Source organism: Fusarium keratoplasticum, chromosome 5, assembly GCF_025433545.1.
Source record: "Fusarium keratoplasticum isolate Fu6.1 chromosome 5, whole genome shotgun sequence".
Classification (NCBI taxonomy): domain Eukaryota; kingdom Fungi; phylum Ascomycota; class Sordariomycetes; order Hypocreales; family Nectriaceae; genus Fusarium; species Fusarium keratoplasticum.
In genome coordinates this window covers 2,313,004-2,327,768 of record NC_070533.1, presented here as the reverse complement: position 1 = coordinate 2,327,768, position 14,765 = coordinate 2,313,004, and the positions used below count along the sequence as shown (strand labels likewise).

The 14,765-nt window shown below is 54.9% G+C and overlaps 4 protein-coding genes across 4 annotated transcripts; 3 read left to right on the top strand and 1 right to left on the bottom strand.

Moving 5' to 3' along the window:
- Positions 1-2,325: 2,325 nt before the first annotated feature.
- NCS57_00735100 (uncharacterized protein) lies at positions 2,326-2,775 on the top strand (the record flags this gene model as incomplete). Its single annotated transcript, XM_053057205.1, has 1 exon — positions 2,326-2,775. One exon carries the CDS (start codon positions 2,326-2,328, stop codon positions 2,773-2,775), a length of 450 nt encoding a protein of 149 aa, XP_052913400.1.
- A 7,666-nt stretch (positions 2,776-10,441) lies between these two features.
- NCS57_00735000 (MARVEL domain-containing protein) lies at positions 10,442-10,963 on the top strand (the record flags this gene model as incomplete). Its single annotated transcript, XM_053057204.1, has 1 exon — positions 10,442-10,963. One exon carries the CDS (start codon positions 10,442-10,444, stop codon positions 10,961-10,963), a length of 522 nt encoding a protein of 173 aa, XP_052913399.1.
- Positions 10,964-11,643: 680 nt separating this feature from the next.
- Positions 11,644-12,037, bottom strand: NCS57_00734900 (uncharacterized protein; the record flags this gene model as incomplete). The annotated part of the gene is made up of 2 exons (XM_053057203.1): positions 11,644-11,747; positions 11,809-12,037. The coding sequence occupies 2 exons, from the start codon at positions 12,035-12,037 to the stop codon at positions 11,644-11,646; spliced, it is 333 nt and encodes a 110-aa protein (XP_052913398.1).
- A 780-nt stretch (positions 12,038-12,817) lies between these two features.
- On the top strand, positions 12,818-14,280 carry NCS57_00734800 (EIF2B-5 domain-containing protein; the record flags this gene model as incomplete). Its single annotated transcript, XM_053057202.1, has 4 exons — positions 12,818-12,832; positions 13,244-13,376; positions 13,431-14,057; positions 14,111-14,280. The coding sequence occupies 4 exons, from the start codon at positions 12,818-12,820 to the stop codon at positions 14,278-14,280; spliced, it is 945 nt and encodes a 314-aa protein (XP_052913397.1).
- Positions 14,281-14,765: the final 485 nt, after the last annotated feature.

Below are 14,765 nucleotides of genomic sequence, written 5' to 3'. Positions count from 1 at the left end.
CCTGCTGCGCTGCAGACTTATGAGGAAGGCGTGATTGGCCCCATCGCTGTGAGGCTGTCGGCATCCCGCTCTTCTGCCGCGATGGATCCCACTCCTTCTCCCGACTTCTCTCTTTCTGCCCCACGGGGACTATCTGATTCAGGCAACGTCAGAATCCAACGCAAAAGGTTCGAAGAAAAAAAAAAAGCAGCGCACAGCACACAGAAAGCTTCCATGGGATGGGACCTGAGACATTGCTCGCATTTCTCGGCGACTCTCATCCTTGCTCTGCCTGTCTGACTAGCATGTCCTCCGGACCATTATACGGAACAAGCAGTCTCCGGCCTCCACCATCTCCGTGTTGGACCTCCGAATCACACATCAAAGCTCTCGCGTTCAAACGTTAATGTTGAATGAAGCCCGGCACGGGGAGCGACACAATGCCGTCGTCATCCTGCTCCATGCCGCCACAACTGTCATGGCGGCTGCTTTCTGCTTGTCGACAGCCCGTGTCACCAAAAGAGGAACCGGTGACTGCTTTATCGAGATATCCCAGGCGGGTCAGAGATGCGAAGCGTGTTGTTTCGCGCCACCGTTTCCCCCTTCAGATCCCGAGCAGATCTACCCCGACAAGGGGGGGGCTTTGCTGTTCGTTTCGCACCCTTTCTTCATGTGCTGGACCACAAAGAATGCCTCACAGGACCGGGTCAGGCCGGACCAAACCAGGGCTCATCTCATGGGGGGCCAAGCTTGAAGCTTGTTGATCTGGCCGCCCGGTGCAAATAGACTTTGGCATCGTCGCTTTTCCCTCTCACTGGGCCCGCCCTCCTGTTGCGCGCGCGTACATACGGTACGGAGCAGAATCTTGTGGTGTAGGCCTTGTTTGGCTGGCCCAATACCCTTTCCAGGCCCCACGGGCTGTTGGTGACACTCCCTTTACGCCCGAAGGAGAAATCCAAACTCAAAAACAGACCAAAACTGTCCATCATACACCCAAAGTTCCCCGAGACTTGTACTCACGACCTTGGGCCTGTGAATTTGACTTTGCGTCGCACCCCCTGGTTTGATTTGATTGTGGTCCCTTTTTTTTCTATTCTCTCCCATTCTCCATCCTGCTGCCCCCTCTGCGCCATTCCGCTTTGCACCACTTTGGGAAGAGCGTCTATTCACACACAGGCGCGTACACACACGCACGCCCCTGCGGTCAAACCTCGCGCCCCGGGGCGGCGATGGTGATGACCTATGGCGGCGGAGGCGGCGGCTCAGGAGAAAAAAAAAGTGGAAAAGCCAGCGGCATAGGGCCAGAGACTCTACGCTGGCGACGCGGTGAAGGGTGGACGAAGAGAGAGGAAGAGGCAAGAGGTAGACGACAAAGTAAGTTGTTTTGTGCCGGCACTACAAGCTCGACGGTTGGGAGCTTGTCGCTCCTGAAGCCGAGACCCCGTTCCGTCATGCTGGTTCTTGGGTCAGTCGTTATGCTGGGTATAAAACAAAGCCGTTTGCTCCGAACTCCTGGGTCAGCACTCGCTTGAGCTATCCTCATCACCTTCGACCAGCATCAGCATCAGCATCAGCATAGCATAGCATCTTCACCAGTGCTCGCTCGTCCTTTTCTGCTGCGCAATTGATCTGCATCGTTCCCCGGCATCCTTGTCATTTGGAAACATTTTGGACTTTTTGTTTACATCATCTGCCCAACGACAATCATCAACCTCTGTCTACACTACACAATACACACACACACATACGGATATACACGCACACACAAAACGACCCGCTCGTACAAAAAGCTCCATCCCTGCTGCCCCTCGTCACCAATCAACCAGACGAGAAAGGAAAAAGACACCCAGAACAGAGCAAGGGCAAGGCCTTGAACCAGGGCTACAGAGAAATCGACCAGGATCAACGACCGGGACCAGAACCAGGACCAGGATCAGGACCCTCGTCCTCCAAGCCCCAAGCCTCCAAAGCATCGCCATCCTATCCTCATTTTGGTGTGCTGGTGTCGGTGTAAGACATCCGCCAACTCAAAATCCCCGAGCCGGACAGAGCCCGCCCATCCAAATTATCCTTTTCCCTCGTGCCCCCTGTCGTACTTCGATCCACTTGAGACGTTGTCCCAGATCTCGAGCAGGCATCATCATCATCATCACAGCCTGTCAACCCACCCGAGCCACTCGCCGCCCCCCTCCCCTTCCCCATCCTCCCATCCTGTCTCCCCACTTCTTTGCACGGCTCTATTTCCAGCTCCTAGCCTGGAAATCTCGCTGATACATGCGCGACTCGCCTGCATCAACCCCAACCCCATCCTCCTCGCCGGCTTATATTAGACATACAAGTCCTACCATGTTGTCCATCGCCCCCCAGGAATTCCAGTCCCAGCAGCCTTACTACTATATGCCCTACCGTTCCGACTCTTCGCCACGACAGCACCCTCACCCCGAGATCCCCTACTTCAACTTTGCCAACATCAGCCCTCCGCCAACCCTCGACTCGGCGACCACCGCTGCCATGGCCGCCGCTGCCGCCGTCAACGCCCGCTCCCAGCAGGATGCCAGTGTCGCCCAGGCCCTCGAGATTGCCCGCGAGAGCCCCGACGGCTCCTCAGACCCAACCATCAGCAAGATCCTCGAGGTCGCCCTCGCCCAGATCTGGGCCAAGGTCCAGGCCCATCCCGACTCGTACGTCATGACCAGAGACGAGTTTGCCGTCTTCAACTTCTTCCAGCACCGGTTTACCGGTGATAAGACGGCGGTGAAGGCCCGGAAGCGATACTGGGACAACACCCACGCTTGATCGCCCGCTAGGATCCCGTCTACACATGGCAACCCTCCCCATCCCGTGCGCTACTGCGCTCCTTTTTCACGAACTTGTTCTTGCATAACCGGCCCATTTTGAGGACCCAAAACGATTCAACCTGCTTTTTTTCTTGTTGCTCAACCATATGACGCCTCGGCCGTCTATATCACCCGCCACATGCACCTGTTATACACCAACGCCGCCAACTCAACCACCACCCTGCTCGCCTCCGCCGCCACAAGCCATCCAGTCCAACCTCCCTAGGAATTCATGCCCGACTTTCTGGTTGCCTGCCACGTCCACGATGGCCAAGAAGCGATAGCTGAAACCTAAGGGCTCAAGCTAGTTTCACCGCAGGCCGCAGACAAAAAGCAACCCCCACTATGGAGGATGAGGATAGTGGGCTGCCAAGACAACAAAACGCAGAACAGAGGATATCCGCGGCAATAGGACGGACGGAACAGACACGTCTGGTCTGTTACTAATTTGCGCGCCAACCTCTCATGACTTATTACACAGCACTACCAAGTCATGCGGAGCGGAGTCATGGCACTGTAGCGCGGAGTGTGAGAGAGCACTGCCAGAAAGAACCCTGTTTGATGCTCTCTCTACTCCGCGGCTACTGAACTTACTGTCTTGTCCTGGACCCTCCCCCCCTTCATGGAACCAAGCACTTGCACTTGCACGGCAGACCCCCGGTTCCCGGGCCCGTTCGTTGAGTGGGGCTGCCACCGCATCATCCGCATGGCGCCCCGCCGTCCGTGTCGTGTGGCCCCAGTCCCAAGCGTCCCTGACGACATTTGCCTTTTTTGGAGGGACAGGGGTGCCCTCGCTTTTGGGTTGGTTTTGGTTTTGGGGGCCCTTTTCTTGCCCTGGTCCCGATGGCTGATTACTTTTTCCTGCGGCTCCCTTCCTTCAATCTCTCACAGGGCTGGGCTGCGAAACCACGGGTTCCTCGGTCGTGTCGTCTCACGGACCCTCATACGGGGGTCTCCCCTTGAAGAGAAAGCTGGAGGCTGATCATGTCACCCCTGGGCTTTTTGTTTCCTCGACTCGACAGAGACACAGCGAATGGTTGTCTCAGCTGCTCGTCAGGACTCTCCGCCTGCCCCACGCCTTCTTGACTCGTGGCCGTGTCGTCGCATCGTCCCAAGGTTTCTTGCGACGGCGCTGCTGGCAATGAGCCTGGGCGCACATCATGCCCCCGCCCTCACTTCACTTCACCTTCACCTTCAGCCCTGAAGGGGATCCTTGACCTTGACTTGGCTTGACTGGTTGCTGGTGCTGGTTCTCACGCATCACATACAGTGCATTCGACTTGCCACTATATCACACCTTGCTATCATCACACGGCGAAGCATGTTCAACTTACCTCACGATACTACTCTGAGACATTCCATCAAGCCGAAGCCACGACGACTCATTTATCGTCGCATGGCCTCTGCGCTGGACCGATGGACTGACTCTCTGGCCGCTGCCGGCAGCCGCCTTTGCCTTGACAAAATCATGCTACCAAAGGAAAAAAAAAAAAAAAAAAAAACGCGTCCCCATCAACTCTCGGCGGTACCAGACTTCGTTTTTGCTTACCAAGTTCTGACCACTGACACGAGATGGGGCCCGACGGCATTCTCCGCCCGCGGGCAGAAAGCAGGAAACACTTCTTGATTCCCCCTTTGTCATTTTTCTCTTTTTTAACTCATCTTTTTTTTCGCCCGCCGCATCACATGGGGCCTGGCGCTACTGTACGAGACGAGGCATTGATGAGTCGAAATTGTAGTAATCTTGTCTCTTCTTCTTTCCCCCCCTTGTCATCACGATTATGATTTTTTTTTTGGCTTCTCTCTGGGAACTACCTCTTTTGGCTTAGCTCACGACTTGCATGGCATCTCGGGTTGTCTCCCATCCAGGACCACTTCACTTCACTTCTCACCCATCACCCCTTTTATTTACCAAGAATCGTCGTATTATAGAAATACCACAGAGCGTTGTTTTGGCATTTGTTATACATTATTAGCACTGCACCACATATAGAGCAATACATGAAATCACATGATATATGCCCATACTTTGAATCCTGCCAGTGATGATGAATGTCATTGCATGATGGCTTGATTGTGTGTAAAATTGTATCTCTCTGACTGAGTTGCCTTGATCTACCCTTGGGCATGCTATGAGGTTAAATTACTTGTCAATGATGAATGTCATGGTGAATGCGATTCCAGCCGTTGGACTTGGGACTGTTTCTGCCCCAGCTGACCCTGCTCGCTCTATAACTACCAACCTTTGTCTTTTGGCTTTACTGAGATGCCATATTTGGCATGATTGGTAGGGTGAGGCGGGTTGGGCATCACACTCTAACAACACGTGACAACTGTCTATCTCAAGTTTACTTCTCAATTGGTTTCAGACATTCCAAGAATGAGTTTACACATCATGTCAAATCCGCACAATGACGTGTATCTTGCGATATTTCCACCACGAGGCCTCGTTACAATTGTCATTGTGAGCAATTGCAACCCACCTGGCACTATCATCAACGTCCAAGTGTAAGCCCCCTCGACCGAATCCGGACAGTTGCCTAACTTTATACCACATCACCGTCGCATCGCATTGATCGACATGGACTTTGGCAGTAAACTGGCCCTCCTCTCTAGACACTTGCTTCTTTGGAGGCGTTTGCTCGTGCGCACACCACAAGCTCAAATCCGGACCTCCTCCGAGGACTGACCCCCGAACCTTGGGCTCCGGCCGAGTCCACATCGGCGGCGGCAGCCCCGCCGTTACGCCGCCCCCGTTCATCACGGGACCCGGGGCCCGCCCAACCCTAAGTCACGTCTTGGAACGCGTCTAGAACACCCACGGCACCGAAAAATCGGGTGATTCTGAGCAGAACACAGAAAGTGGCACCGGCCAAACAATTTGGTCTGCGAAGCTTTCCAGGCGTTCCATCTCGCTTACAGGAGCCCTCGGAGCTTTTGCGCCTGATAGCCGCTGAAGGAGGGTCGATGGCACCGGGCTGGAACGCTGTAGACTCGCAGCTCGGACCCGAGATGACCGCAGATGCACACCGCAACAGATGCAGACAGCTGTCACATGTGCCTGCATATCATGGCAATAGCTTCGCCACGGGTAATGCTCTTATGGAATAATCGCGGTGATCATAGCGGGGGATCTGCACGGTCTCGAGAGGAATGGGATGCCGGTAGAGCGTTTGATATCGAGTGCGGCGTGCCTCGTATGTGTTTTGACCTAACCGACGGCTCAGTCTCTTCCACAAGTGTTGATCATTTCCCATTGCCCTCAGCAATAGGACAGCCAAAAGCCTAGACGAGGCACTACCTCGACTATCGCGAGCCGAGGCGTCGACAAGCCTTTTGAAGGGCAACTAGGAGCTTCCTCTAGTCGCCGCTGCTACTGGCCAGAAGGCACTGGTTAAACACAGCGCCGTCTCCAATAACGTCCCGCCACCGTCACGGCCTCGTTCAGAGGGAGCGACGCATCATAGCTTCATGTTGCACAAGTCGCAGCCCTTGTGTCAGCATCATGCGGTAATAGCACCCCGAATAGGAGTTGTGCTTGGACCAGCACCCCTCTCGAGACCCTGTTTTGGACGCAAGGGAAACGGATAGAGTTTGTGGGCGAGCCGCTGATGCAAATGCTTGATGACAGCCCCTTATCACAAATGCCCAAACAGCATCCTCGAGCCGGAAAAAGGACGTTGAGGGCGCCTGCGCCTGAAAGTTTATATCCAGGCCATGGGAGGAGCGAAGACCAAAAGGGCCATCATGCGTCGCGGCAGGGTTTCGCTCATCATGACGGTCACCGTCAATGGTTCCTCTTTTGGACAATCACGGGGCGTCGTGCATTGCAGGTTCCTGGATTGCCGCGGCAAGAGACTGGCCCAAACTTTGAAACGATGGGCTCATGCAGGAAGGCTCTGGGACCGCACGCCCACAGGTTTAGAACCAACGACAATAGCAGCAGAGGCGTTACGGGATGGGTTCGATTATTGACCGTTTGGCCGGGCCTAGAGTCGACTCTCCCTTTGTGTTCCACATGGGGATGGGGAGAGGCCGCCTCTTTGGGAACGTCTCATGATGCCGTTGACCAAACGGGCAGCGCTAGCTCTGCCATTTCTTTGTTGCCTTGCCTGTTGTAGCAGTCTTAAAGCGCTTTGGTCTTCCACCTAGGCTTGGTAAAGCCGTCGTTACGGCGACGTTGCAACATGAAACACGGCAGCGAACGGCCTCCATCTCCATCTCTCCTGATTTCTTGAGTGTGACGCCATTCCCAACAGACACAGGACCCTCTCTGCGCGATCCAGAACCGGGTTCTTGGACCCCTGTGCCAACTTGAACTGGCGGTGACTCTTTTGGGTAGCCCAGAAAGTCGGTAAGTTGAACATGTTGAAACTCAAATAGGTGGAGAGGCGTGCAATATCTTGCAATCAGGTATGGAAGGTCGTTGGCTTCTAGAACACTGCCGGATGAGGCATCGTAAGTCACCTCATTAGGCAAGGCCGGTGGTGCCACTTCCCGAAGCATTGTCCAAAAGGGCACGGCGAAAGGCGAAGGCGAAAGCGAAGAAGGGCGTGGGCAAATAGCGTTTCGCTAGACAAACATTGTTCGGTTCACGGCGCTGTTGGGTCGATCGCCGAGAGATTGGCGCAGAGGGTGTGCACCGAGAAGCCCCCAAGTATCAGGTACATGGCATACGAGGCACCAAACAGGGCGGAAAAGAGGCTCGGAGGGTTAGGGAAGGGCGTAACCTTGGCTGAGAAGGCTTCACAGCTTAGGTTTGCGCCCAGCATGGTGGAGATGAGCGTGAATATTCCGACTCTCTGGGAGCGAGGACCCGACGGGGTGGACTGCCTCGTGTTGGCGATTTTGGCGACAGCCATTGGTTTCCTGGCAAAGGGGACCTTGAACAGAGTTTGAGCAAGAGCCGGTGGCTCGGTACGTGGAAAGCATTCCCGCTTGGGGTCCTTTGAGAAGCGGTGAAGAGTGACGTCGGTGTTTCTGAAGTGTTTGACCATGTAAGAAGCTGTCGTGATGTTGACTCTGCAAGACATTTCGACATTGACGTTACATCCCTTGTGGTTAATGAGGCTCTTCAACACCCCTGTCCATCACTGACAGCGGATCTATCCAGCAACTCCGATTTCGAGCGGGAACGAGATGACACTGACAGCTGCAACAAGGGTCATCATGTCCAATGGGGCTCAGGAGCGGTGAGCACTGCACCCTCTAGAGATGTGGGATTCGGCATCTCAAAGAGGAGACGAGGATGGTGTGGGTAAGGCATGGCGCCCAGACAGATTACGGGCGTTGCCCATGAAAGTCATGGAGCCGTCATTGTTTCTGCCAAATCGAGCTGGGCGTGTCTTCTGACATTGCCTTGTCTAGCCACAATGAGAATTTGCAGACCGACATTTCTGTGAAACCATCTCTTGCAATCTTCACCGCATCCCTATTCTCGGGGTCAAGTTTGATCCCGGCCCAGTATCGGCATCACGATCCGGCAGACGGGACACAATCAACATGTCGATCCCCGAGTCGAATTGCGGCCTGTGGCAACGACACAAAGAACTCTTTGCAGCGTTCCTGACTCGAGTGACGGGCCGCGGGTAACAGGCACCTGGTTTCAAATGCTTGATCTTGGGATCTGTTGTTTCGCCTGCCAAGCTGGGGCAAAGCAGCCGCGACAGGAATTTGAGACTGGCGCAACCCGAGCTGGGGGACAGCAATAAGGTTGACTGGGCGAGCTCCGGCCGACCCGGCAGACGAACCATCCAGCACATACACCAAAGCCTAATCATCGTGACAGGCGCCTTCAGCTGGGGATGGAAAAGTTAGAGCCAAAGTCTCCTGGAAAGCGCGGGACCGTCGTTGGATGCCCTGAAGCTTGTTGACTTGACAGCTGCAGGCAATGACACGGGAAACTCTCGAGTTGAGCGAGGCTTGCGTATGTCAAGCACACGCAACACACCCGGAGCCGACGGGTCGGGAGGCAAGTTCCGTCTAGACGGATTCGTTCCTCTCATGGAAGTTTAACGTGAGAAGCGAACCAGGGATCCGGGAGAGAGTTTGCGATGTGACGCGGGATCGTGAGAATTGGATGCCATAGGGCCTCATTGGTGGGGGAGGCTTGGGGGCTGTGCCATTTCAACCCCATTCCATTGACGACAATTCTCGACCCGGCCGAGTCGAGAGATGGCACTGGTAGGGCCAGAGTTTCTGGCGCCTGTTAGGGCTGGGAGCCGCGGAGATGTCGCCAAGGTGATTGGAAGAGAAAGTTGAGGATAGCAGGAACAGTAGGCAGGCAGGTATGCAGGTATGCATGGTTACACAGGGCAGAAGCTGTCCGTGGGCTCGACGAGACCCAGAGAGATGGATGGCGCACGGCAGTTGGCGAGTTTGGTGCCTCTTCCGGGGGAGGGAGCAATTCGATTCAGTGAATTTGCGGCGGGGCGCCGGCGACGGCCGTGCGAGAGCATTTGGCGAATGCTTGACCAAGGCTTAATCAAGCCTTGCGAAGCCCTCTAGAAGATGGGAGGTATGGACGATGAGGAATGCAGCCAAGTTGTTGGGATGGAGGTTCAAGTTCCATGGAGAAGGAGGTCACGGGATCGATGGCATACTTGCAGGGGGAGGGGGCTTCTGTGTGCGGACGGAGGAGGAGGAACCCAGAGGGAAGGGAAGGAGGGACGGGACCCCTGTTGCTGGTGCGGTGCAGGGCAGGAGCGGGCGGCTTCAGCAAGCGCCGTCATTGTCATTTCCGGGGTTTGGCTGGTCCACCTGCCAACGCAATCCATGAGAGGGCAGGAGCATGGAGGGGCACATGGGCACATCAACTCATGTCAAATCTCAGGCAATGGCTCAGCAGCTTGCGCGGCGAATGCGAATGCGCGCGCGGTTACGAGAGGGAAGCATGCATAGACGTTCACCAAGTAACGGCAGCCTATCGTTGCATTGCCGAGGAGCAGTCCTGTTGTCTTTCCAACGGACATGCGGCCTGTTGCCGGCCCTTTGTGCTGTTTGGCCACGCAAGACAACTGAGGCCATCCCGAGTCAACTGGAACCTGTCTTCAGAACAAAAAATCAAGATGGAGAAACAAAGACTGTTTTAGAATGCGCCTGATCGAAAGAGTTCCAGAGAGGGGCTTTTTTAATGAGTGCAGGGAAAGCGAAGCCAGGCGTTATAAAAGAGTAGTCGTGGTCGCGGGTCTAATCAACCCCTCCACTTTCTGACCCTGGCTCAACTGCCATTTTAAGCTATCCACGGTTGCTCAGGCAATGCGCAGGCGCTCAACCACGATCCCATCACCAACAAGTCATTTACCAGTCCCAAATCCCATCATCCCGTTAAACCATCTCCACATTCTTCCTTCGACCGAGTCGCAGCCTCACTAGCTACATCGTCATCTTTTCTTGGAAGCTCCTCCATCACAGTCAATTGTTATATCTTGCTGTCGATCATCACCACCAGCCTCACCAACGTCATCGCTCGCCCACCACATCTACACACCACCGAAACGACCACGTCAAAGTGACCCCGACGCTTTCGAATTCCTGCAGCCCCTAAACTCTGGCAGCCCCAGTGCTGCCGTTGCCATCTTGTCAGCTCCCTTTATAGCTTGCGAACCCGCTAGCCGTTGCCCATCATGCGGTACAACCTCGTCAAGATGATCCTTCGCGGATTCGAGCTACTTATAACACTCCTGCTGACAGCTGTGACCGGCAACGTAATCGCATCCAACATTGATGCCGCTGGCACAGCGACTGCCGCCGTCAACTTTGTCATGTTCGTCGCTGCTGTCTGTTGGATTGTCTCTATTATTGGACTCGGCTCATTCTTTGCCTCGGTCCTCGACAAGCCTGTCGCACAACTGGTCCTCGACGGCAGTGTCGTTCTCTTCACGTTTATTGCCGCCATCGTTCTTGCAGCAAAACTGCGTGTTGTGGACTGCGGAGACATCAACCCCAAGGCTCTGCCAGGCGACTGGATCGCGTGGGGTTCTGGCAGCGACGAGAAGCGTTGTCGTGAGCTCCAGGCCAGCACCGTCTTCATGTGGTTCCTCTTCGGATCCTTCTGTGGCAGCCTGTTCCTCACCGTTAGGGACGTTCGCAGCACCTATGGCTCCATCCGTGGCTCAAGGCCAAGCATGTCCCAGATCGGTGTCTAAGCCAACAACATGGATGGCTCAACACCAGCCAAACAACAATACAGTGATGCGCCGCCAAGAACATACGTGCGCATTCTCTAGCGGGTATGGATGCTTGACGCATCCATCATCGACCAGCTTAATTAGCTAGGGAACGACATGCCTGCAGGCACTCGGTGACACTGGTCCGGGGTTGCTCGGAACGGGCATGTACGCCCACTACAGGATAGATGAGCAGGACCACTCATCATGATGGACGAGAGATGGATCGCGCCATGCATGCCAGAAGCAGCGAGGCCTTTTGGATGTGCCTCATTATAGCAGGAATCTTTACATGTTGATAATTTTTGTAACAAAAGCCGGGAGAGAAGCATGCACAGCCTAGGAGTTGGACGATGGGTAATGATTATGTAGTAAATTTGACTTTATGACTGCTTTCATGTGTCACTATCCGGCATAGGATGTCATCAGCCGTATCAATATCTGCATCAAGGCCATGATAGATAACCCTTGACCATTCCCTGAGCTTCGTGCAATGCCATGGTCAACGGATGTAGAGTTCCCAATCATCTATTTGTTAAACCGCACCCATATCAACCAATACCTAAACACCGTGTCGAAGCCATGCATGTTCCAAACAAGGCGAGAATTACTTTGAAACCGCCCAGCGCAGGCCCTCATCTTTTAAGGTCTCATGTCGTCTATAACGTGGCCGCCGTTTCAACAACTCCCGCCGCCTTGAAGGCCTTCTTATTTGTCCATCGGATGTCGACATTGTGCACCCACTCCATGTATCGCGACCAACCTAGGAAGAACTTCATTAGTGATCTTTTTCATCGGCGTCGTAGAAGTCATCGGGGACCTACTCCAGTATGCAAACTTCCGGCCAAAGTACTTGCCCATCCAAGGGACGACCAGCATGGTCAGGATGAGCTGCAGCTGCTCAAGACTGCGCTCCCACTCTGCTTGAGCATCCGAGTCGGATGTGTCAGAGTAGATGTCGCTTGTGGATATAGATGGGAGAGAGTCGAGATCATCCTTGTCCTCCATGATGGACGCATCATGGAGGTCGACGAGGGATTCGGTGGAGGGCATGTTGGCGGTTGCGGTCCGAGATGAGGGAGAGATCGTATCGAGTATATCCGAAGATCGACGCAAGGGAGGATTGCGGTCGAAGGAATGAAGATGTCAAGGCCGTGTCGAGGTGAGCTACGATGGTTGAGGGTGGGCGGGCTTTCGGATCACGGGTTGCTTCGGACGATGGTAGCTTGCTAGCTCCTTGGTCATGAGCCAAGCAAAGCTACAGGGAAGCAACTTTGCGGGGGTTCCGTTTCAAACAAAGCTGGTACGAGTCCCGAAATGCTTGAAACACGACGAAACGAGAACTTGGAAGGTATTGCGCAAAGAGATGCCCGTGTCACAGCCGAGGAGTCGTCAACGGCCGGAGTCGCATCGGGGCCGGAGCTAGCTAGAGGAGCTGCCAGTAGTACCTCACTGAGGTGATTGGCTCCGAAGTCCGACATCACGTGATATAGCGCGTGACACTATCGCCGGCTGGCCTGCTTGCGCCTCGCTGGAGATAGGTACCTAAGGTATCTGGCTCACTCGGCCCGCCCATGACGTTCGACTCACTTCCCTTTGCACTCATAAACCCGCAACAAGCTTCACCCAAGACGCTCTGAGCGACGGCAGCGACGGCGCGCAACAAGTCAGCGATCAGACTACAGTCGTGACAGTCGCTCAAATCCACGATCTGAACCAGGCCAGGCCAGAAAGGAACAAGACCGGCTGCGACAACCACCACAACCAAAAATCCGGAACAACTGCCGCCAGCCGCAGAAGCAGCACAACAGCGCGCAGCAGCCTCACGCAACCATGGATGGCGAGGTGGTGAGTTACAACGCCCATATCCTTCCAGTTCCATCCATGCAAGCCCCAGCACCCCAGTCAAAGCCCCAAGGGCTGTCCTCTCTGGGCTTTCTACCCCTCCAAAAAAAAAAAACCAGCGCCCTATCAGCTTTACCCCACCGTCACTGCGCTCTGCGTTTTGCTGCCCACTCACTGCAACTGCACACACCAAGTGCGAAAGTACCTCCGTACTGTTCTGCACCAATTTCTGGGGGGAGAGCCGGCGGGTTGACATTGACATTTATGACTTGATTCCACTGAGTCACATTTTCAAAACCGCCACTCTCCACCAACCTTTGTCTTCCACCACGACACAACCAAACCTCACCACATCCACTCTCCACCTCCACCGCGATCTATACTAACGTGAATTCTCCTTCTCTTGCTTTACAGGCTCTTCCCGAACGCAAATCCCGCAAATCAGTCGCCTTTACCGACGAACAAGTCGTAGTCGACGCTGACGGCTCCGTGACCATGGTCAACGCTACCGACGAAACGAAGGACACGGCCCAGTCCCACACGCCTCGTACGCCGCCGCTCTCTGCCGCCCTTGAATCCTTTACTGATTCCCAACCCCCAGCCGCCGAGGAGCTCCCCCCGGCCGAGGACGGTGGCCTCGACCTCTCCCTGCTCAAGAAGAAGAAGAAGAAGAAGGTCAAGGCCGAGGACGACGCCGCCCCCGCCCCCGCCGCCGAGGATGATGCCGCCCCCGCTGAGGATGGCGGTCTCGACCTGACCCTCAAGAAGAAGAAGAAGAAGAAGAGCTCCAAGGCCGAGAAGGACAAGTTCACCGAACAGCTCGAGGCTCTCGAGAAGGAGGACGACGAGCCTGCCGAGGAGGTTGAGGAGGGTGACATGGACGAGGGCACCGGCATCTGGGCCCACGACGAGACCAAGTCGATTGGCTACAGCATGCTGCTCCAGCGCTTCTTCAGCCAGCTCGCCCAGAAGAACCCCGACCACGCCATCAGCGGCACCAAGAGCTACAAGATCCCCCCTCCCCAGTGCATGCGCGAAGGCAACCGAAAAACCGTCTTTGCCAACATTGCCGATATCTGCAAGCGCATGAAGCGAACCGAGGAGCACGTCACCGCCTACCTGTTTGCCGAGTTGGGTACCAGCGGTTCCGTCGACGGTAGCCGAAGACTGGTTATCAAGGGTCGTTTCCAACAGAAGCAGATTGAGAACGTTGTCCGAAAATACATCAGTAAGTCTATGAGCCTTCTCACTTTTGTGGTCCATTGCTCACATGCTCTCCAGTCGAATACGTCACTTGCAAGACCTGCAAGTCCCCCGACACAGAGCTCAACAAGGGAGAGAACCGTCTGTACTTCATCACCTGCAACAACTGCGGTTCCCGACGAAGTGTCACTGCTATCAAGACTGGTTTCTCCGCCCAGGTCGGCAAGCGAAGAAAGATGCAGGGTTAAGCAGCCCCGCGTTTCTTCTTCGTTTCCCTTCCTTTCTGCCCCACCCGCGCTCGACAAGCTGTCCTCTGCCCTGTGGGCGCGGGCGGCTACGTGCGAATCTTGGCGGTGCTATATCGCGGCTGCGTAGCTGGAGCCCATCTCTGTGTCTCCCCCGGCCGAGCTGGCTCCGGTTTGTGGCCGAATGAGGATGAGTATGAATTTCGGGTTTTTGGATTGGGCATCGCCTGCAGAGCTGCCTCCCTCCCTCCCTGCATGATATGGTCTTGGCTGGGGGTTCAAAAAGGAGTGATGTCGGACCCGATACAAGATGGAATCGGGTGCCGGGGTTATGATGTGGCGTATGGGTTATGTACATAATGCCGAAATGATCAAGATTGCATCAAGTGCTGTCACTGAATATGGATTGTTGTCCATCGAGTCTCCCTCCACGTGATGTTCAAATTCAGTCTCTGACCATCCTATGCCACAACAATCACTGAAACCAA